A 23325-nucleotide genomic window follows, 5' to 3' on the forward strand; every position below is an offset into this window, starting at 1 on the left:
CTCAGGCCTAGACCCCAGCTCTTGTATGCATAAATAAATAAATCTTTAAAAAAGATAGACTAGATGCATAATGTAGGTCCTAAAGTTAGGGCACAAGACAAAAACCAAATCAGGCAATACGTGACTAAGTGAAATAAGTCAGGAAGAGAAAGACAAATACTGGATGGTGCCACTTATATGTGAAATCCAGAGAAACCAGAGAGTAGGTCAGAGAAAGCCAAACTTATAAACTAACCCTTGAAAGCTGATGACAGAACTGAGGAATCCAGAACTGAGGGCAGGGGGAGAGGAGAGGGCAAAGTGAGGAGGGAGCACAATGGACTAGCTTGGTGGGCTGTGGGTGTTTTAGTGGCGGGGCACTATGGTAACAACAGTGAAAGGGCGGGTCCTACAGTTCCAAAATAAAAATAATGATGTAAGCCATTGTCATCTTAAATTTTTCTTAATTCATCTTGAATCACTTAAGAAACTGAGAGAAGTAATAGAGCTGCCCTCAGTAACTCCAACACAAACAGTTTCCCCCCCCCCCATAATTTGTACCAAATTATGTGCTCTACATGTGAGCCTGGATGAAGTTGACTAAAATACTACATGAAAACTGTTTTTATACAATATCTAACACCAGGTGACACCCAGAGGTGAGATTCACTCGCACTGAGTGGCTGGAGGAACTGTGACAAATCACAGGTCCCAGATTCAGCTCCTTCCATTCATCTTCATTCCGGGAAAAACATTTTGAGAAGGTCAATGAGGTAGCTGTACTAATTAGACTGTTTTTTCTCATTAAGGAGTTATGGCTCTTTTGTTTTGTCAACTTTACATGAATAAATTCAAAATGATAAATTCAAGAAGGCTATAAAGTTCTTGGTAAACGGAAGGGGTAAGACTAGAGAGAAAAAAAGAATAGGTAGAAAAGGCCAAAGAAAGAAAATGAGAAACATCGCTAAGGTAGCCATGACAGAATGAGGGGATTTCAACTATATGTAGAAAGTAAAACCTATTGGGGGTTTTACTGAGTAAGAGTTTTAAGTAGGAGAAAGGAGTCAAAAATGATTCCCAGATTCCTGGCTTGAGTAACTGAGAAAGATCCAAGAGAAAGATCTACCAGAGAAAGATCCAAGACCTGCCTACCTTTATATTTTCACTGGTGGGTGGAGGGGAAATTGAGACAACAGTAAATGTAAGTTGAGCATAAACAATATTCTCCTGTGAATATGAACAAGCTGCAGAGGCAGAGAGGCAGTGAAGCAAGCACAGCAGGAGGGTCCTTGGAGTTTAAGCCCAGTTTTATGACCATCGCTTAACTGCCTGCGCCTCATTTTCTTCAGCTGAAAAACTGGGAATATAGCTCTAACACCGATCTTTTAGGGTTTCACTGATGTGTAGGTTTTTAAATAATGGATACAAAACATTTAGAATGGTGCCAGGGCTGCAGAAAGTGCACAGTAATAGATGTATCATTATTGCTTTTATCAGATTGTTACTACTCTCTACTGTCTATCATTATCTACCAGCACTTATGGTGCCACAATAAGAGGGAGTTAGAAGTAGGATACAGATCAAAGTGGAATGTTGCATGGACTTGTCTGCATTTTTAACAGACAGGTTTCAACCTGAGAGAGTGTTATGCTATAAATAAGTGTTATCTCAGATCCATGTGGCTGGGGAGCAGTCCATGCTGACTCCAGTGTGTTATTGGTTAAATCCATTTTGAATTTGCTGGATCTGAGCCAGTCAATGGACCACAAAGCTAAAAATATTCAGTATCTTACAGCATCTGAACACTGATCTCACCCTTCACTTCTATCTGAGGACCAAGCTGATTAAAATACTTCCAATTCACTGCATGATATTTCTGTTTGTAACTCTTTCCCATACTTATGAACACACAACATAGGCTTCCATGTTGAAATACAATAGACATATGGCTCAGAAGGTTATCTTAATGTCCTATGTGTTATTTAATTGTAGACATCATAGTTTCACTTATGGTTCTGATTTGATATTAAAGAAGGTTATTTGTCAAATACAATCACCATCATTGAAATCTACCATAAGCCTGAGGGTGTTGGGATGAGCTCTCCAGGTTGATAAACACTGCCCCTATAATGACACCGGCAGTGAAATCTACAAAAAAAAAAAAAAAAAAGGTTCAATTAGCAAAATAGAATATAACCTAAAATAGGATTTAAACACTAAAATTCAAGCTGACCTTATATTCTGTAGTGATAAGTTTATAACACACTCTAAAGTTAACATCATTCTATGAGATTGCATGCAGTTCTGTTTTACAAATGGCAGAAACCATTTAAATGTGAAATCTTGTGTAGCTTCATATTTTTTAAAAATACAAAATCTATACTGTTTTGACTACAATAAAGAATGTGTTGTTTTAGCTCTCCAAAAAGTAACTGAATGTAATTCAGAGAAACATAACCAATATACATTTAGCCCTTAAGTACAAGTCCAAAGCTTTAGCACATATGAGGTTGGAGAAATTTCTGAGTGCCAAATGGTATTCAACCCTGCTATTAAAATTGGCCAGATAGGGCCCTCCCTGGTGGTGCAGCGGGTTAAAGCACAGCACTGAGAAGCTAAGTTCGATTCCCGCCTGCCCCGGAGGAGACCACATGGCGTGGCAGACCTCTCCTGACCCGCCCGCTGCTCCCCTCAGCAGTGTACTTCGTAGATCTGCCTGTTCTGCTCCCCGCTCTGTCTCTGGTGAAGCCTCTCGCCACCCCTGCACCTCTGGCCTGCACCCCAGTTCTGTATGCATAAATAAATAAATCTTAAAAAAAATTTTTTTTTGATATGGTTCTGAACAAGTAGGAATAAGCTTCAGGATTAAACATCAGATTCCTAAGCTTTTTTTTTTTAATAGGTCTTTGTGAACATATATAAGGATTTAAAATACACAGGTAAAAACATTAAGAAAATTTCTTTTTAAAAGCATGAGTTCACAATTATATCTGTGTGTGTTTGCACACACACGCACACACACACTTATTTATTGGCAAAAGTGACTTCAGTCCTTGATAAAATTTATAAATTATTTTTCTAGTAAAAGATGTTGAGTCAATAACAGAGATGCATAAAAGTCCGTTTAACTTATAAAGGAAAAAAGATAAAAACAGGGGACCTCCCTGGTGGCACAGGGGTTAAAGTCTCAGAGCTATCAAGCCATTGCACAGGAGTTGAGTCCCTGGCCCTGAGCTGACCCACATGACACAGCAGACTTCTCTTGACTCCCCTGCTGCTCCCCTCGCAGTGGATCTCAGTAGATCCACCTATTCTGCTCCCCACTCTGTCTCTGATGAATCCTCTCATCCGCCACACCTCTGGCCTGCACCCCCCTTTTTGTATGCATAAATAAATAAAAATAAATCTTAAAAAAAAGATAAAAATGACTGCTCTAACCTGTTTCTGTGACTTACATGGGCACACAGAAGTTAAGTGTGTCTTCATAGTATTTGCCTTCGGGACAGTTGCAGCCTTCAGCACAGTCATCGTTACACTGCTCCGGGGAAGAGAGAGACGCACAGGAGCGAAGGCAAAACGAGGAGCAGTGGTGGTAAAGCATGCCCTTCTGGCACACCACCCCTGCGGACAGAGGAGCGTTTGTTGAACAGTGCATGAGCATTCTATGGGGTGCAAATATATTTACGCTATGTGGCAGATTTATGAAAGACATGAATCATGAGGAAAAAGAAGTTATCTCACTTCAACAAATCTAGAAGCTCACAGAATCTTATTCCTAAAATAAATTAAAAATTGGGTAATCGTTTGCCTCAGTAGACGTATATAGGAATGTAATATTTTCCCTTGAACATTTTTAAAGGTGTCATTCCATAACATTCCTTAATAGTCTAACTATGTTATTTAAGACATGGACATTTTAGGTCCCTCCCTGGTGGCACAACAAGTACATGCACAGCAATATGAAGCTTCAGTGTGAGTTCAATCCACGGCCAAGGAGGTGTCCCATAGACCTCTCCTGTCTCGCCTGCTGCTCCCCTCAGCAGTGTACTTCGTCAGTCTGCCTATTCTGCTCCCCACTCTGATTCTGGTGAATCCTCTCACCACTCCTGCACTTATGGTCTATACTCCAGCTATGTATGCATACATAAATAAATCTTTAAAAAAAAAAAAAGTATAACATGCATAAAGAAACAACCTATGATGACTGAGAACAACAGATACCATAATCATGAAGATTAGAGCCCGAGAACTTTAAATAGTAATTGTCTGTGATTTAAATCACCTATTTACCAACAAATTAAATACGTTGCTTTATCACATAATGCTTTTCAGACTTTCCAATATTTATATATAATATATCTATAAAAAATTTTTCAAATTATTTCTGCTGCACATTTCAAAATATATAGTTATAATTTTGCTTATAGCCAAAAGTCACTTAATGGTCTTATCAAACATAGTTCCAGTTTCAAAAAGTGTACTCTTTCACTTCTTTATGTTTTCATATTAAAATTATACCTCAGATAACGGAAGCAAGATTGACCTAAAAATTGAACGCAGTACTTACAAGTGTAAAACCATCTTAAGTGACATGTGATTGCTTAAATCTTTGACAAGGACATCATACTCACCACAGAATGAAATCTGAGCTCTGAAATCAATGGGGACACCACGCTGGCCACAGAGGTAGGCATAGTGGGCGAGAGCATTGCACAGGCAGGGGCTGCCACACTTGCAGGCATCATGGCGGCACAGCTGGTAATACAGCCCAGGGCTGACGTAGAAGTGGCAAGGAGCAAAGAGCTCCTGGTGGATGGCATCGCAGTGTGCTGCATATCCAACTGAGAGACAACAAACCCATTAACACATCATTTACTAGAGCAGATCTCATCCCCAAGAAGTATGTTGCAGACATTTCCAGTCACCTTGCTTTCCTAGAAATATACTGTATTATATATGATTTTCAAAAGAAGGTTAATATTTTTAATTTATACAGATTTTTCTGGTTTGGCTTATTTTTGGTTATTGCAGTAATAACACCTATTCTGTATTCAGTAGACTGTTAGCTGAAGGGCATGACTAACAGCAGCATTGATATAAGCAGTGACTTCCATCCACCATTGCCTGAGGATCCTCTGGGAATTCTGTAATGAAGAAATGATGAGTATTGGGAAGCTTATCCACAGATACCCACACACTATAAAAGTGGTGCCAGACTGTGGAGATTATGACAACTCTTAGGAATACACAATTATTCAACTCATCTGGAATTATCTAATTTTAATGGAGTCTCTGAGGTGAATGATAATGAGGCAGATGCCACATCATCACTGAATATAATGTCTGCACAAGGCACAATGCACAGAGCACAGTGCTTGGCAGATATTTGTAACTCATTAATATCCAGTAAGTCAATCAATGAATGCATGAATAAATGAATAATAAATATAACTTATGGATATCTATAGATAAACCTCCCAAACACTCATCATTTGCTAAGGCCATGAGATATAGCTAGCAACCCAATTTTGGGAGGGCTGCGTTCTTGAAATTTGTTGACTTTTTTCTTGGAATGACTCATCAGATAAAATCCTTTATGAGAGTAATAAAGTTTGACAAAACTACCTAGATTGCAGCTTTCTGAAAAAGGCTATGTCTGGGAAAGCTTGATATAGAAGATCTAGGTTGCACTGATCTTCTCACAGACAAAATTAAACAACTTTGGGTTGTCATTGTTTTTTAGAAACCAGGTAAACTGCTGGAGAGCAAATTGTTTTTCACCACTAGGGACTTACACTGAAATTATTTGTTCAGTGTTTTAAATTTATTTATTATTAATAAGGAAACATGTAGTAACTGTCCGAGTACTCTATTTTTGTCTCATAATGCACATGTATATGGCAACAAATGACTCAGACCATAACAGTATCCAGTTAGTATGCATACTCCTAATCCCCAAGAGCTCCCAGGCAAAGCAATACATCAATGAAGCCTTCATTGTATGCCCTAAGGATTTGTAGGCCAAAAAAAATTCCTCTGACATTAAGTCATTAAGTAAAAGAGTGACTCACTTGTAAAAATAAAATATCATTCAGATTCATTCCATACTGAGTTATTTACTTATTGGCTGAGTTATTTCCTTTACTTCTAAATTTATACATTAAAAGATTAATTTTATGGAAAATAAAAAGTTTCATGCCAAAAAGAAAGACGCATAATATTTCAAATAAATGTCATATTATGGGGGAATAACATATAGATATATATCACATAAAAGAGGAGGTAACTTCAGAGGAGAGAGCAGGAAACTGAATTTATCAGTTAAACTCTACTCAAACGTTTACATGTTATTAAATATATTAAAAATTTCTGAAACATCAATGAGGGAATTGAGAAAATTAGAAACAAACTAAGCAAGTCTTACTGAAGTAAAAGGAGCAGAATTATTAGTGGAATGTTTAGGACAGAATGGAGCAAGTCTTGCTAAATGGAACTGAGATTAAAAACCTTGAAAAAAGTAGTCAAACTTAGAAGACCTCAGAGAAATTCCTTACTTTGCTCCAGAGAGGAAAATCTAGCAGTTCACCAATGGGGAACTAAGAGAATCCGTGGCTTGGGACTGAAACTAAAACACCTTTGGACATCAAAGATCAGCCTAGACTGAACCAAGATTGCACCAAAAGAGACATAGAATGAGCCATGTCTCACTGAATAAGAGGGGGTGGAAAGAACTACCTGGAGGCTTCAGTCTGGGGTAAGAGTCATAATCTACTAGGGAATGCCACTCTGTCAAGGTGACAGAGTTAAGGAGAACTATGGAGGCTCACACCACTGATTGACAAGAATGACACCTACAGAAACTGGCATGCTCCCCTCAGAGCAAGATGCTCCTTTGTGAAAGATGTACTGGGATGCTTCCCTGCCCTACAACTGGACAATCTCTCATCTTAGACACCACAGAGGAGGGATTTCAGTGTGCGAGAGACATGTGCCACACTAGACCCGATAGCACCACCTCCCACCCCCCTCCACTTTCACCCCAGCAGCTGGCCCCCTTTAGGCCCTCCCCAACCCTATGATTGAGACCGCCAAAACAGGTTTTAATACCTATAGAAGCCAGCGAAGGATGAAAGAAATGAAATCAAATAAAACCACAACATGTAGGTGAAAATTAGAAGGAATTCAACTCTCTAAGTTATGGCTATACATGTTTTTTTAGAAAAGTAAGAAAGCTAAAGCAGTAAAATAGGCAGGAAAAAAACACAGCACAGAGCACCTTAAGATCTCAAGAGAATATGACATGAGGAGAAAAAGACTCTCCAGAATAAATGTCCAGACTCTCCAGACAAATGTCTCCAAAGACATGGAAGACTTTGTCTTTCTGCCACATAAATAGTTCAAATTGTCATAATAAAGAAAAACAAAGCAATGGAAGATTGATCAAAGTTAGTTATTTCCTGCTCATGAATTATAAGAATTAGCATTGTTCATCTAGACCTTTTCCCTCAAGCAATATACAGATTCAATGTGATCCCTATTAAAGTTGCAATGATATTCTTCAAAGAAATAAAGCAAACATTACTGAAATTTGTATGGAACAACAAAAGACCCCAAATAGCCAAGTCAGTCTTGACACACACACACACAAAATGACATGACAGTATCATATTTCAGACCATACTACAAAGTTATTGTAATCAAAAACAATGTGATACTGTAATAAAAATAAACAGAATAATAGAATGGAACTGAGAGCTCAGAAATAAACCCACACCTACATGGATAGCTAATCTATGACAAGTGAAGCAAAAGTATAAAATGGAGCAAGAAAAGTCTTTAACAAATAGTGTTGAGGAAATTGGATGGTAATTTACAAAACAACAAACCTAGACACAACTTCACACCATACAAAATTCAGTTCAAAAGGGATAAAAGACTTGGATATAGAACAAACAATAAATCGAAACAAGAAAACACATAGACAAAATCACGGGCAAAAATTCCATAAAACTGGCTGCTGAGATGACTTTCGGAGTTTAACACCAAAGGCATGAAAACAAAAGCAAAAATAAAGATATGAGACTTCACTAAAATAAAAAGCTTCTACATGGCAAAGTAAACAATCATTAACACAAAAAGCTAGCCTATGAAGTAAGAGAAAATATTTGCACATCATATGTGTGATAAGGGACTAATATCAAAGACTGACAAGAACACACACATGTTAACAAAAAGAAAACAATTAACCCAAACAAAAACATAAAATAATTGAATACCGAAAAGACCCTTCTCCAAAGAAGATATACAAATGGTCAGCAGGCATACAAAGAAATGTTTGTCATCACTTATCTTCAGGCAAATACACTCAAAACCACACCCTTTAGAATAACCTTGAGATCTCACTTCACACCCTTGAGAATAACCATCATAAAGTCAAGAAAAAACAAGTTTGGTGAGGGAGAAAATGGATCCCTTATCTACTGTTTGTGAGATACAGACTGGCTCCGTTCACATGAAAAATAGTATGGAAGTCTCTCAAAATATTAAAAATAGATCTATGATGTGATTCGGCAATTCCAATCCTAGGTATCTACCAGAAGAATGCAGAAGCACTAGTTCAAAGTGTATGTGTGTGTGTGCACACCTGTGTCATTATATGTATTATAGATATATTGTTATATATGTATGTACATGTGTGTATTGCTATGTTCATTGTAACACTATTGACAATAGCTGAGTTATGCAAACAACACAATCCAACTTGAACATGACAATTTACCCAATGACAGATGAATGAATTAAGAAAGATATGGTATATATACAAAGTGGAACATTACTCAGTTATTTAAAAAATGAGATTTTGCTATTTGAAATGACATGGATGGAAAAGGAAAGAATGATGTTAAACAAAGTAAGTCAAGATAAAGATAAATACTGGGTTACTTCACTCATATGTGAAACAAAGCAAAACAAGTGAAAAATGGACCTTTAACATCTGTCAAAACCAAAAGGGAGGTTTGAAGGGGGGGAGCAAAGGGAAGGGAGGGTGGGGGAAAATCTATGAACTATGGTAGAAGACTGTTGGTACTTTGGTGGTGGGTATGGTGTGACAAAGTACATTTGTAGAGGTGTGAATCTATGTCCCTAAAATGTACAGTGTTGTAAGTTAATGTTGCCTCAAGAAAAATAATTTTAAAGAATGAAAATAATGTGCCACAGATAACAAAAGGCTATTTTAGTAGTTTTATTAATGGTAGGAAAATGATCAAAGAGGTTTTCTTTGATCTTCTTAACAACCTTCTTAGGAATAATCATCTTAAATTTAGATGCTGGCTTAGACAAAATATACTGAAAAAAAAAGTAACTTGTGTTCTTATACACTGAAACTGTAATAATAAAGGGCAAATAAGAAAATCAACAGAATCCTCCAAAACAACAACTATAATAACCAGAAATCATACTTACAGAAATTGCATATCCATGCTTCTCATGGATGTCCCACCAGTATTATTAATATGTTTATGTCAATATATTTATTGTATATTATTTACTTATTATATGTTAATATATAGCATATTGATAATATACACTAATAATATAGTAATAATATATAACACCATCCTCCCTGGTGGCCTAGGCATCAGTACTATCATGCTACTTACTGCCTGAGTTCAATTCCTGGCCAGGGAGCTGACTCACATATGGCACAGCAGACTCTCCTGTCTGCTCAGTAGTATATTTCAGTATATCTGCCAGTTTTTCTCCCACACTATGTCTCTGGTAAGTCCTCTTACCCTGCACCTCTGGCCCACACCCCAGTTCTTCTATACAAAAATATATCTAAAATCTTTAAAAAATAATAAATAACACTATTTATTTGTACATACAGAGCTGGGGTACAGGCCAGAGGCTCAGGGGCAGTGAGAGGCTTCACCAGAGACAGAGTGGGGAGCAGAACAGGCAGATCAAGGAAGTACACTGCTGAGGGGAGCAGCGGGCGGGTCAGGAGAGGTCTGCCACGCCATGTGGTCAACTCCGGGGCAGGCGGGAATCGAACTCATGCGGAAGTGGTTTTAGCTTCTCAGTGCTGTGCTTTAACCCACTGCACCACCAGGGAGGGCCAAATAACACTTTTCACTACTTAAAAATGAAGTGATTAGAGGAACAAATTAAAATTATAGAAAAATCACCTAATATGTCACTATTTTGCATAAAATATTTTAGTAAAAACTAATGTCCCCTTTTATTGAGAAGAAAATAGTCCTTTAAAAAGTTTGTTGTGGGGAAAGCAAACTGTCTATAACTCCAAACTGAGAGGACAACCCAAAGCTCTGTCTGTAGAAGCCTCCTGGGCCACTTAGTCTTGGCAGATTTTAAATCTCTGTCCTTGTGCTAGGATAAACCATAACCATTTAAAAAAAATAATAAGTTTGCTGTGAAGCCCTCCCTGGTGGCGCAGCGGGTTAAAGCACAGCACTAAGAAGCTAAAGCCACTTCAGCATGAGTTCCATTCCCGCCAGCCCTGGAGGTGACCACATGGCGCAGCAGACCTCCCCTGCCCACTGCTCCCCTCAGCAGTGTACTTCCTCGATCTGCCTGTTCTGCTCCCTGCTCTGTCTCTGGTGAATACTCTCACCCTCCACATCTCTGGCCTGTATCCCAGTTCTGTACGAATAAATAAATAAATGCTTAAAAAAATCTAAAAAAAAAAAAGTTTTTTGTGGCTTTAATAAAAAGAAATCCATGTAGAAGACTATTAGGGTGGTAAGAATGGTGTGAAAACATACATTTGTAGAGTCTTAAACCTACAACCTCTAAAACAAAACAGTGATGTAAAACAACTTTACCTCAAAAAATATAGCCAAAAATTTTGGGCATGTAAATTACACTGTCATTGTATATTAAAACCTTGGAGCATGAACACCTCAAACTGTTGCCCACCTGATGGCCCAAAGCTCCTGTGAGTTACCTGTGTCCTGCTGGTTTCCTCAGCAGGAACTCACAATGTGATAGTTAAGTTCATGAGCTATCACACTCTGGAACTGAAATCTCAATCCCAATATTATAATAGCATCAGTATAAGTATTTTCAAAGATTTCTCTTTAGCATTTCAAGATCTCCAAAATGCTAGTTCACCTTGGGAGAGAAAGGATTTCTAAATACTTCAAGTGAGTAAAAAATCATTAATGCACAGTAGCAAATAAAATAATCATCTTCTGGATTGTTTTTTAAAAACCTAAGTTATATCACGAGGCACATGCAAAGGCATAACAAATAAAAATGCAATAAGAATGGCATGTGTTCTCTTCATAATGAAGAGGATCAGAATTGCAAATCACTATTTTACAAATTAATGGTAACATTATAAAGAATGATTGTATAACATTAAATTATGTAATCTAGAATTGTTCCTGAAGTTTATACAAAAAGGGAAACTTACTGTTTTGCTGATTAATGTTACAGGGATCCACCATAGGAACATGAACAGGTGCAAAACAAGTGGAGGAAACTCTCCATGCATTTGCGTGAAGCTGTGGGGTACCCTCTATCATGCCTGATGGGGAACTAGAAGGCAAGAAAAAAACTGGATGGTGAACTAGAAGGCACAAATAATACTCATCTTAGTCTTTCCCATTCATTTCATTTGTTCACACTCCTCAAATATTGAGAAAAAAAAAAGATACCTTTACTTTAAATTCCTAAGAAATCTGAGCTTAAAATATTCTACTAGTTTTTTTTTTAATAAACACAGTATGTGTTTCTTTTTTAATAAACATGGAATTAGCTTCCTGCTATCAAGACTAAAATGTGACATATTAGGTACATTCATGATTTTATTTAACAATCATTTCTACTCCTTGTGAAGAATCACCATTCCTATTTTATAAAGAAAAAACAAACAGGATTCAAATCCAATGTGCGCAGTTTGAACCAAGCTTCACGCAAGCCCATGGTGAAGCTGAGCAAGCAAACGAAATGAAAATAGAGGGAAAATGTTACAAGCGATGCCCTTCTTCTGAGATTGCGCACTTCTTCAATTTCCTTAACAAATCAATTTTGAAGAGACATCTACTCTTCCAAAACCGGGCTTGTAAATTACAATATTTAAGAATCAAAATTCAATACCACCTCCAGCGGCCATCAAAATTTTTAAAATGCACCAATCAATATTTTTGCCAATCCCTATTGTTCACTGTGTTAAAGAAAAAATAACAGTGACAACAAAAAATCAGAATGGGCCTCATCTCCTTGAAGAAGCTTTTGGGCATAGATCTAAGGTACAAAGGGCAGGGTCTGGGTCAAAACAGGGGAAAGAAGAGCACAGGGACTGCGGTGGTGGATCATAGCTACTATGGAGTGGGGAACTAGGGACTACACCTGAGGAGAGACATCAAATACTCTCCGAATTTTAACAAAGATGTAAGGTAAATAATTTTTGTAAATAATTAATTTTTTAAAAGAAGCTTTTATGGGCCCTCCCTGGTGGCGCAACCGGTTAAAGCCAGCACAAAGGAGCTTAAGCCACTTCCGCATGAGTTCGATTCCGCCTGCCCCGGAAGTGACCACGTGGTGTGGCAGACCTCTCCTGATGGCCCGCTGCTCCCCTCAGCAGTGTACTTTCTCAATCTGCCTGTTCTGTACCCCGCTCTGTCTCTGGTGAATCCTCTCACCCTCCACATCTCTGGCCTGTACCCCAGTTCTGTACGAATAAATAATCTTTAAAAAAAGAAGAAGAAGCTTTTAACCAAGTAAACAGCTAACTGAAGCATAAACTGTTAATTACTACAACATGGCCAAGCAGCAAACTGGATGTTATCTCAGCTCTGTGCCATCCTAATAACTTCATTTCTTTAGGTTAAATACCTCAGTTACAATCCACTATGGAGTTTCTCACCACAATGACCGAGAAAGAAGGAACTAAGGAGGTGGCACAAGCCTTTCCACAATGTCCATCATTTGTGCCCACCTTTCCCTTCTTCCATTTTTATTCCTCTATAACGATAAAGAATTATTACAAATGCCTAATATAAAATCTCATTGTGTTCAAATGAGAACTGAGGCACGAAGGAATTGCACCATTTCGATTAGCTGTTCTCATTCTGTTTTTCCTTCCCTCTTCATGCTTCCAAAGGACAAGAAAGTAGGTCAAGGTGATGGGTGAAATCCAAGTTCCCAAAAGGAACTCACTCAGAGGGTAGCTCTTATTTCATTTACATAGAAAAAAAATAAGAGCTAAAATGTAGACCCAATTAATTGTTGCTTTTCTATTTTACAAAGTAACCTTCCTGTTCACCAGAGTAAATTTACTATAACAAAGCATAAAAAATAAAATTTCAAGTAATTAATAATTTCTACTCCACTATGTTTGAGAGTCGTATTAACCTTTGTGAAGTAAAGAATTTTAATTGCTTATGCTGGAAAGCTAAACAATGTTTAGAAAGTTATCTCTGACTCTGAAATATTATCTTACACTGTTATCACGCCTGAGTGTTTATCCATGGAGGAGACTGGTGCCTTAGAAAGAGGCAGACAGATCTGCCATCTGTTAAACATTGACTGTTAACCTATTGTGAAAAACAAGGAAAGAAAGGAGGCTTAACGCCTCTTCTAAACTTCTTAGCCAACCCCCTTAATACAGTTCTGTTGCACAAATGTGATAAAGATACTGATATTCTGAACTACAAATAAGTAAAGCAAAAAAAAAGTTAAATATTGACTCCCCTGGGACACAAGCTAGAAAAATTCTGTCTTATTCAATATGATTGCTGTTGCATGTAATGTTCCTTGCTAGTTCCTAAGACTGCAAGAATGGATAACATGACCCTGAGTCTAAAGTTCTTGAAGTTTTAAGTGGAAGCCAGAGAGATAAACAATGGATTTTCATAAACATCAAGTTAGAATTAACTTTATTCAGTGTGACATGAACTCGTTTTTTGAAACAAGTAATGTCTGACTTACTTTGAATAGTAAGTAGGAACTCATGAGAAAAATTAGGAGGGAGGAAGATCTCCAAGCAGGAAGAAGAGATTAAGAAGTGTTTAAAAAAAAAAAATTAGAGAATGACTTCTCCATGAAAGTTTCCATGGTTACGTAGTCCAAAGTCTCTTGGCCATAATCACACAGCTCAACACTTAATTTGAAATTACCTCAGTATTTTACATACAGTGGTGGTCACTGGCTTGCACTAATTGTTTCTTAATGATTGTTATTCCTTCCCATCTGTAAAACAAGTTACTTGAGGACTGGAACCAAATCAGTCTGCTTCAGTTGCCCCACAGAACTTGGAATAATAACAAGTGCTCAAAGCATTAACATTAAATTATGCACTGTCTTTGTGCATGTCAGCAAAGTGCTTTTCCATACAAGGGGTACATATGTCTGTATTCTTTTCTTTCAACAACATCCCAACTATCACAAAATCCAATTAACTTAGGTACGAGGATGTTGTTTTTTCCAATCTGGAATTATTCATATCAAATGCTATTGATAGCTTTAAAGTAATTTATTGTCATGGAAAAAATTAAGATATTTCTATGGGCAGTGAGTTTTCAAAAATAAAATACGTGAAGTGATTAGTGCAGAGCAGAAATGAGTGGAGAGCAGTGAACCCACAGGCTCCGAGTCACAACACCCAAATTAAAAGCCCAACTACACTGCATGTGAAATAAGTGACTATAAATCCATTTATTACCACTTGGAGGCCTCAATCATTTCTTTATCTATAAAGCAGAGCTACTAGTCAAGGGACTGCTATAAGATTTAAACATGATCCATGTAAAGCTCTTGGAACAGTGATGACTATGCTATTACTAAAGTAATATTTTTAATGAAAGAAAATATAATGAAGATAAATGAAATTTATATTCTCTCTCTAAATTGTTGATCATTAAATCATGTTCGCTATGCAGAAATCATACTTACAGAAAATCATCTCTTATGTTCCCATTAAAAGTGCCACACAGACCTAATGTTCTTCTTTTCCATGCACTAGTCAGCTGAATATAAATTCTTTCCCCATCTATAGCAAACAGAATCTTTAAGCCAAATGTGGTTTTTAGAAGAATAAATAAGGATGACAGAGTTTGTATTTCAACAAGTCCTGCAAGAAGCAAAATACACAGTCAGTTTCAGATGCAGGCAGAGCTGTGAAGTGTTAGCATGACATGCAGACTCTTCTGAAAGACTGGACATGGGGAAACGAGCTCAGTTTCTGCCCCTGTGTTCAGGCTTATTTCTGCCAACTTCTTGTCTGTTTTCTCCCATTTCCCTTCCGTCCCTCCTTTCTGGATCTTCACTAGGCATGTTTAATGCGGTGTCAGGTTACTATGTAATTTCAGTTGGTAAGCATCTCCTGACAAAGTCGACAAGGAGCAATTCTTAGATATTTGAAATCTGCTTTTTTTTTTTTTTTTCAGGCAGGCTGGGTTGTTTTGTTTTTTGCTCTTTTTTTTTTTCCAATTCTGGCACTACATTTTCATTTCCTTCATACATGTTCCACTATGTACCTTCTGCCAACCCCTCATCTGCTTTCCTCTCCCTTCTCTATCTCCTTCCCACAAGTTCTCTCTGGTAACCAGAAAGTTATTTCACTAAATCCAAGATTTATCCCTATTATATTTTGCTCATGTGTTTTAGTTATTTATACTAAACAGATGAGTGACACTACCCATTTTTCACTTTCAGATTATTTCACTTAATATAATCACCTTGAGGTCCTTCCATTTTGTTCCAAAAAAACCAATTTCATCTTTTTGACAGCTGTGTTATATTCCATGACATTTGAAAGCTGATCTTTTCTTAACATGTCTGTGTGTATCTGTATAAATTTTTCCCAAAATCAGTCATGACTCAAGTCAAAAGTTGTGTTTTCCTCAAAAATTCCCTATTTCTTTAAAATTGTTACCAAAAAACAAAGAACACAACACTCAAGAAGCAAAATCTTATGAGACCCACCTAGAGATTATAATCTCTTTCCAACACTGAACACAAAAATGTAAGACTTTTGCCACCAATGCAGTAACTCTTCATTGCTCCTATATCCCTATCACAATTTCTGTCCTCAACTTGGTTATCAAGCCCAGAAGTACAAGAGTCATTCTCTGATCATGTTAACTCCCTCACTACCCTTCCCCAACCCACACCAATCCAATCCATTGCCAAGTATAGGCCACTTTTTTCCTAAATCATTTTTCAGTATGCTATCTTCTTTTCATTCTACTGTCACTGCCTTAGATCAAGTCTTTCTCACTCCTTACATACCTTATTATATTTTAATAACACCCTGCCCTTCACTTTCCTTGTCTAACAGCCCTCCAAACCAATTCCACACTGTTGTCAAAAGCAGTCTACCAAAAAGAAAATGAAAGAGAGACTTACAGCAATATTCTAATTAAAGTTCATTTTTATTTGGTTTAACTACATGGACTGTCATCTTTGTAGAAAAGTGGTCAAATAATTATAATCCATATTTAATCTCACGTCAAGTTTAGTCTCCTTAGTATGATACTGAGTAGCATGACCATGTAATTTGTAACAGAAATCAAAACTGTCGTGAAAGTGGAAGAGTTTTACTAAAAACGGTTTGGGGGGGTCCTCCCTCGGAGCACAGCGGGTTAAAGCACAGCATTAAGAGGCTAAAGCCACTTCAGCATGAGTTTCATCCCCACCCTGAAGGTGATTCACATGGCGTGGCAGACCTCCCCTGACCTGCCCACTGTTCCCCTCAGCAGTATACTTCGATGATCTGCCTGTTCTGCTCCCCACTCTGTCTCTGGTGAATCTTCTCACCACCCTTGAATCTCTGTCCTGTACCCCAGTTCTGTATGCATAAATAAATAAATTTTTTAAAAAAACAAAAACTGTTTTGACACATAGGCACAAACAAGGCCTGTCCCAGGAAAAACACAATGTGTGAGGCCTTTATATATGAGACCTTCCCCATTATTACCCCACTTACTTTCCTGTTCTCATCTCTGGATATTGTCTACTTACCTTTTTCATCAGTAGCAATATTAGATTAGACATTCAACATTGTTATAGACCTCTGTGGCTTTGCATGGGGCACTTTCCCCCATCTGCTTCATCTGGCACTTCCTCAGCTTGAAATACTTAATAAACCACTGCGTCCTTCAGAAAATGTTCCTGCCTGTATCTGCAGCTGAGTAAGCTTTACTAATTTTGATCCCAAATCCCCTGTGCAATATTTGAGTTTATCATATTTGTATTGTAAATGGGAGTTAGCTTATATCTTTCCTTTCCAAATTCTGGGCTACCTGAGGTAAACTCTAGGTCCCATAAAAAGGGTCTCCACTATACCTTTCTGAGGTACTGGCAATACACATGCTTTCAAAAAAATGTTAAATTTTGACAGGAATGCAAAACTGAGACAACCAAAAGGGGAGAGTAGCAGGGAGGAAAAGGGCAGGGAGGAGAGCAACTTCTAGAACATGAAATCAGTTCCTGAGGTACTAGTGGTGGCCATGGTGTGAAAACATACATTTGTAGAGGTTTAAACATACAATCCCCAAATCAGACATGAGGTAAATCAACCTGACCTCCATAAACATAATTGGAAAGAGAAGAAAACATTTTATAAAAAACCTAAAATATGTCAGATTAGTGAGCCAATAGGAGAGCATGTCATTAAGTTGTTTGGCTTTTCATGACTGAGTGTGAAGAAAGGACACTATAGGCATTGCTTCTTACCATGCAGATTGAAGCCATGGTTAGGGCTGGTGAGGATCTGTCCTCCCCTGCTCAGGGTCACTTGTTTGTTAAAATCATCTTCCAAAATTAGAGTTATGGACTGAAGACAGACCAAGCCAAGGTTCTGCACAAAACTCAAAATTTCAATTAAAGTTTGTTTGTTTTGTTTTGTTTTGTTTTGTTTTGTTTTTTTCCGAAAGGGGCACATTCGTTTGGTCATTTTGAAATGTTGTCCTTACCTGCTCACAGGGAGCTTTCTGTAAAGTAATTGTGAATTTATCTTTTCCAGTTCCTTTCACAAGAATGTACTGGCACATTCCAATGAAAGAATAATGTCGACCATCAAAAGTGGTAAAATGAGAATCACCAACAACAGAGCATTGAACTGCCAATAAAAGAAGAAACAGAGAATGAGGAGAGAGAAATAACATCAATTCTTAAAAAGTAGGACATCAAAGGGTAAAATATAGGGCCTTCCCTGGTGGCAGAAGGGTTTAAAGTGCAACACTATAAAGCTATCTGCAACCACTTCAGCATGAGTTCAATCCCCTGCCAGGGAGCTGACTCACACGGCAGCGAATGCAGCATAAGTTCTGCCAGGAAGTTGACCCAGTGGCAGACCTCTCCTGACCTGCCTGCTGCTCCCCTCAGCAGTGTACTTCATCTGTTCTGCTCCCCGCTCTGTCTCTGGTGAATCCTCTCACTGCCCCACACCTCTGGTTTATATCCCAGTTCTTGTATGCATAAATAATTTTAAAGGTAAATTATCATGCACTGAACAGATGAACTAAAATTTTTAAAATGTATTGGTCTGACAGACGTACTAAATCACATGTCAATTTAATAAAAAAACTATTTAATGATAGCTCTTCCACATATTTTTGTTTTATAATATTTATACTCTTTAATTTTGTTTTTCTACAAAAGTTGCCTGCTCAAAGTAATCATTGATTCTCTGAGTAAATAAATAAATCTTTAAAAAAAACATTTCAGAACATTACCTGGACAGTCATGCTCAGTACAGTTCCAAGCACCACCAACACACACACTAAATGAAATCATAAAAATATTAATTTACTAGTATAGGGAAGCTCAATTAATGATTGCATCAAAATACATCATATTCATATAGGTACACTGGTACATCATAAAGGATGTCCACTGAAAAAAATCTTCATATTTGATTATATGATAAATTTTGTCTGGCCAGCACCTAAATTATTCACTAAATATCACACTTAAAGGTCACTAAAGGTGACTCTCCCTGGTAGCGGCACAGTGAGTTAAAGCACAGCACTATGAAGCTAAAACCACTTCAGCATGAGATCGATCCCCGCACAGGAGGTGATCCACATGGCGCGGCAGACCTCCCCTGACCAGCCCATTGCTCCCTTCAGCAGTGTACTTCATCAGTTAGCCTGTTCTGCTCCCCACTCTGTCTCTGGTGAATCCTCTCACCACCTCTGCACCTCTGGCCTGTACCCCAGTCTGTATACATAAATAAATAAATCTTAAAAAAAAAAAAGTCAATAAAGGCGATACAAAAAATAGAGTACAGAATAGTTAGGAATAAAAATAGAAACCAAGTAAAGAACTTCTATTTTATGTTCTCCTTTCATTGATTAAAATAAAAAAAGTCACATATAAAAGTTTTTAGCCATATCAACAGAGAAATAATACATAAGATTAATAAATTATCCACTTCATATTTTAAAACTTGATTTTGAGAATCATCAGATATTAATTAAAGGACGTCCATTTATGTAAGATTAAATTCTACTGTCTACCATCTGCAGGGTATGAGTTTTGGGGGACAGAATTAGCAGCTGGAAAGCAGGCATTCAAAATGGTCACCATTTGCATGTTATTTACATACACTGTCACCAAAGGGAAGAGAGCCTGAAATATTTAGACTAAACTTCTGGTTTTTTTGTTGTTTTTTTTTTTTTTTGGTACTGTTCTTGGGGGACGTCACATTTTTTCTAATAGTCTTAGCTAATTTATTAAAAGATTCTACATTAATTAATTTATTAAAAGATTCATCATTAATCATAGTCAAAGTTGGCAATATGGAGTGTCATAATTTAAAATCTTCCTTTGAGAATTTCAGTAGCACTACCAAATTTTAACAGTAAAATTTGGGGCAAATGAGGATCAATAAGAAAAGACTTGTCACCATGGTTCACATTTTATGGACATATCAATGGAAGAGAGGCGAATTATCTCATAAGAAAATATAAATGACACCACCATTCAGATATCTATACACATTTTAAATAAAATGCAATTGTAGAAAATTAGTAATAAATGTATTCCCCCAGACATGTGTCACATGTGTCATGGTAAGTTTTCAACAATCCAGTCAGCAAAAATAACAATTCATGCTGATCACCTACCATTCAGTACATTCTTGCTCAATTTTTGAACCAACTGCATAAGCTAATCCATGAAAATTGCATGGGCAATTTTCCAAGGAGATGCAAGTCCCATTTTCCATTATGAGGCCTATTTAAGGAAAAAAATTACTATATCAAAATTTCAAAAGAAATAATAAAGATTGATATTTAATATAACCACACAGCCAGCTTTTATTAAACAACTGTTTACTCTAGGTATGGGAAATACAAATTTCATTTACTTTCAGGTGGCTTGCCAACAACCTGGCTCTGTCTCAAACAGTAGATACCATATAAGGGTCTGTTTCACAATTTTCAAATTTTTTTACCCAAAACTTTATTAGCAAAAACTCAAGTTTCACTATAAAGAACAAGGCAATGAGTTGGTGTCTCTTTGCTTCTGAAGGAAGAAGGGAGGAAAAAAGGGGAAAATATATTTTGTGTTTAATGTCTCCAAAATGAGAGCTTTACACTATGGTTAAACAGCTAATAAAAGGCTAGTGAGTAATACTTAATGAGCTAGAAAAGCAGAACTGTATTAATTTTTCTAATGAATAAAGGTGGTTGAACCAAAATGTAAATCAATTGTGTTACTAAACCCATGGTTTCATTCAGCTGATCTTTTTACAGAGAAAGCCTTTCTAGATGAAGGAAACATCGACTTATATTTTGGTCATGGGTTTATAAACCAGTGTAAACCGTTAATCTCATCTTTAATGAATAACAAATAGTTCTAATCTGGCACTGGTCCACAAATAGTAATTTGACTAACACTGGTAGAACATTGCACTGAGATCTATTGAGGTCTATAGATCTGATCCAAATTCTCACACATACTAAGTGTAAAACAGTGAGTATATCAATATCTCAGGGATTCTATATTTTCATCTGTAAATCTAAAAAGCTTTGAGTAAATTCTCAGTGTTCTTCATAAACATCTAGCAGTAGTTGGCAGACATTCCCAAATTTAAATCCTACCGCTATGTTACTCCTAATTTAAATACTAAAATTACATCAGACTAAAGTTTTATACTATCAAAGTATGAAGGTCTTTTTTTTTTCTTTTAAGTAGCTTTCACCTTTTTTTAAAAAAATGAAAATACATAAAGATTTTAATACTTTTAAGTAGTCAAGAGAACAAAAAAAATACTGGAGTAACTACAGGAATCTAGATTCTCAATTTATTCTATATTTACAAACTAATAAACTTTTCATCAGAGAAAAGCAGTCAATCTTGCTAGTTACTTCTAGAACCAAATCCTACACGGGTAGAAAGTCACAACCAGCCCAATGTCTTGGGAGAACACATTAAGAGGTAAGTCTCAGATCATGGGCTACTAGTTTCCATGAATGCAGGTATGTTTTCTTTCATGAAGCACTTACCGTCTGGGCAGTAACATCCATCAAGACAATGTAGATTGCTCCCAAGACATTGTTTCTCAAAAGTGCAAGTTGGTGGGCAACAACTTATACAATCCCGATGGACAAAGCTATCATCACATTTATCCGCTAAAATGCACAAACAGAGGCTCTGTAAGTAAATGTACTCACCTTTCTTTCAAAAAAAAAAAAATCACATGGTTCAGAAAACTGAAAGTTTATCAAAGTTACTACATTAATAAAACATCGTTAGTTTTTAGTACTAGGGTAAGGACTAGATAAATCTAAAATTAACAACTATAAAGGGTTTGGAAAATAAGGAAGCAAAGCATACTGCATGCTGGAAAGTCATCTCTCCAGTCTTGAATGGGGTACCCAGCATGGGAACAGGCTCTAGCATACTCAGTGGCTGCTCGACAATAGGTGTCATCATCGTCAGTTCTGGAAAAGGAAAAGAATTACGTAGGAAATATTCAATATATGTGTGTATGTAGGTGTTAATGTGTATGTGTCTACACACCCATATACTACTAATATATAGAAAAGAGCCAGAATCACATGGGAAATATTAACAGATGCCACACCTTTGATCTCTTGATTACTGAAAAAGCAGATGTGGGGAGTATCTGAATACTAAGTAAGTCAGCGAGTACATAATATAGACAATAACGTAGAAGCATATAAACATGGTATCTCAGCTAAAAAGACTTGGATATATTGTATTCATTGAAATTGGCCACTTTTCTTTTAAAGTGAGACTGTCTATATGGACAAAGATTACTATTTTATTATGGTATTATTTTCAGGATCCTCAAACATATTATTTTTTTGTTCTCACACAAAGCATCCCAGATCTTTTAGAATTCAACCAAAGCTATCACAACAAAAGTATGAAACAAAAAGCTATCACAACGAAAGTATCAAACATGAAATTTACTACCAAGATACTCTGCTCTTGATAGGCTAATGTTGAAATAAAATCTATACTAATAATTTGAAGCACTTTTGAGAGACTGCAAAAATAGCATTGAAGACTTAAAAGGTTTTAAATTCTTTCAAGTTTAAAGTTCTTTCAAGTTTAAATTACTAAAGCAAGCTACCTTTATAATCTTTCCAAGTGCAAAAAATCTCTAATCATTTTCTTATAATCACCTTAGAAGTTCCCCCAAACAAATATAAAAGGTCTGCCAATACCCAAAGCAGATTATAAAATAAGCAGGGTTTCTAATAAGGTAGTGGACTTGTTTTTCAACCTGACTAAAACTCAAAATTGAATAGTTAAATATCTTACAAGATAATGACTTTAAGAATGTTGCATTTTGTGAACTTTAGCATTTTTGGTATCTATTGTTAAAGTCACTTAGCTCAAATTACTCTTATCTTCTGCTACTGTAATTGGAGTCATGCAGCTTATCTAGTCCAATTAAATGAGCTTTCAAAGGATTGGGCACATTAACTTCAGAGCTCAAAAATTAGTCCCAATCTCCAAGCAAGAAAGCCTCTGAAGGACAGGTATGCTAAAATTGTTGAATTCCTGGAAAGTCTTTATGTTTAGGATTTACCTTAAAAATGTAAGCTGTTTCCTACAATTAGTAGTGATTTTGAAAGTCAAGACAGCAACTGAATCTTGGCTTTTCAACCCAATGAAATTATTAAGACAGTTACCACTATTCAAGTATCTATGTTACTCAGGAACCTGTCAGCCGCCTCAAAAATGGAATTGCTCAAAGTCTCAGCAAACAGGCATGAAAGAATTGTTACTGAGGAAGAAGTGAGCCCATTTTTGCATGTTAAATATTTTTTAAGATTTATTTATTTATGCATACAGAACTGAGCTACAGGCCAGAGGTGGGTGGGGTGGTGA

The 23325-nt window shown here is 36.8% G+C and overlaps 1 protein-coding gene across 1 annotated transcript in view; it reads right to left on the reverse strand.

Annotated features, from left to right (window-relative positions):
* The window catches only part of OTOGL (otogelin-like), a 108864-nt gene that overhangs the window by 61786 nt on the left and 23753 nt on the right, over positions 1-23325 (reverse strand). The window contains exons 11-21 of the mRNA XM_012735225.1: positions 21796-21902; positions 21465-21590; positions 20082-20190; positions 18687-18733; positions 17925-18070; positions 17686-17809; positions 14902-15079; positions 11420-11544; positions 4611-4820; positions 3435-3600; positions 2053-2127 (exon numbers count right to left, since the gene is read on the reverse strand). Coding sequence (XP_012590679.1) covers positions 2053-2127; positions 3435-3600; positions 4611-4820; positions 11420-11544; positions 14902-15079; positions 17686-17809; positions 17925-18070; positions 18687-18733; positions 20082-20190; positions 21465-21590; positions 21796-21902 — 1413 coding nt within the window. The remainder of the gene's footprint in view (positions 1-2052; positions 2128-3434; positions 3601-4610; positions 4821-11419; positions 11545-14901; positions 15080-17685; positions 17810-17924; positions 18071-18686; positions 18734-20081; positions 20191-21464; positions 21591-21795; positions 21903-23325) is intronic.

The sequence above is a fragment of the Condylura cristata genome, unplaced genomic scaffold (assembly GCF_000260355.1).
Source record: "Condylura cristata isolate star-nosed mole 26May11 unplaced genomic scaffold, ConCri1.0 scaffold00004, whole genome shotgun sequence".
Classification (NCBI taxonomy): Eukaryota; Metazoa; Chordata; class Mammalia; order Eulipotyphla; family Talpidae; genus Condylura; species Condylura cristata.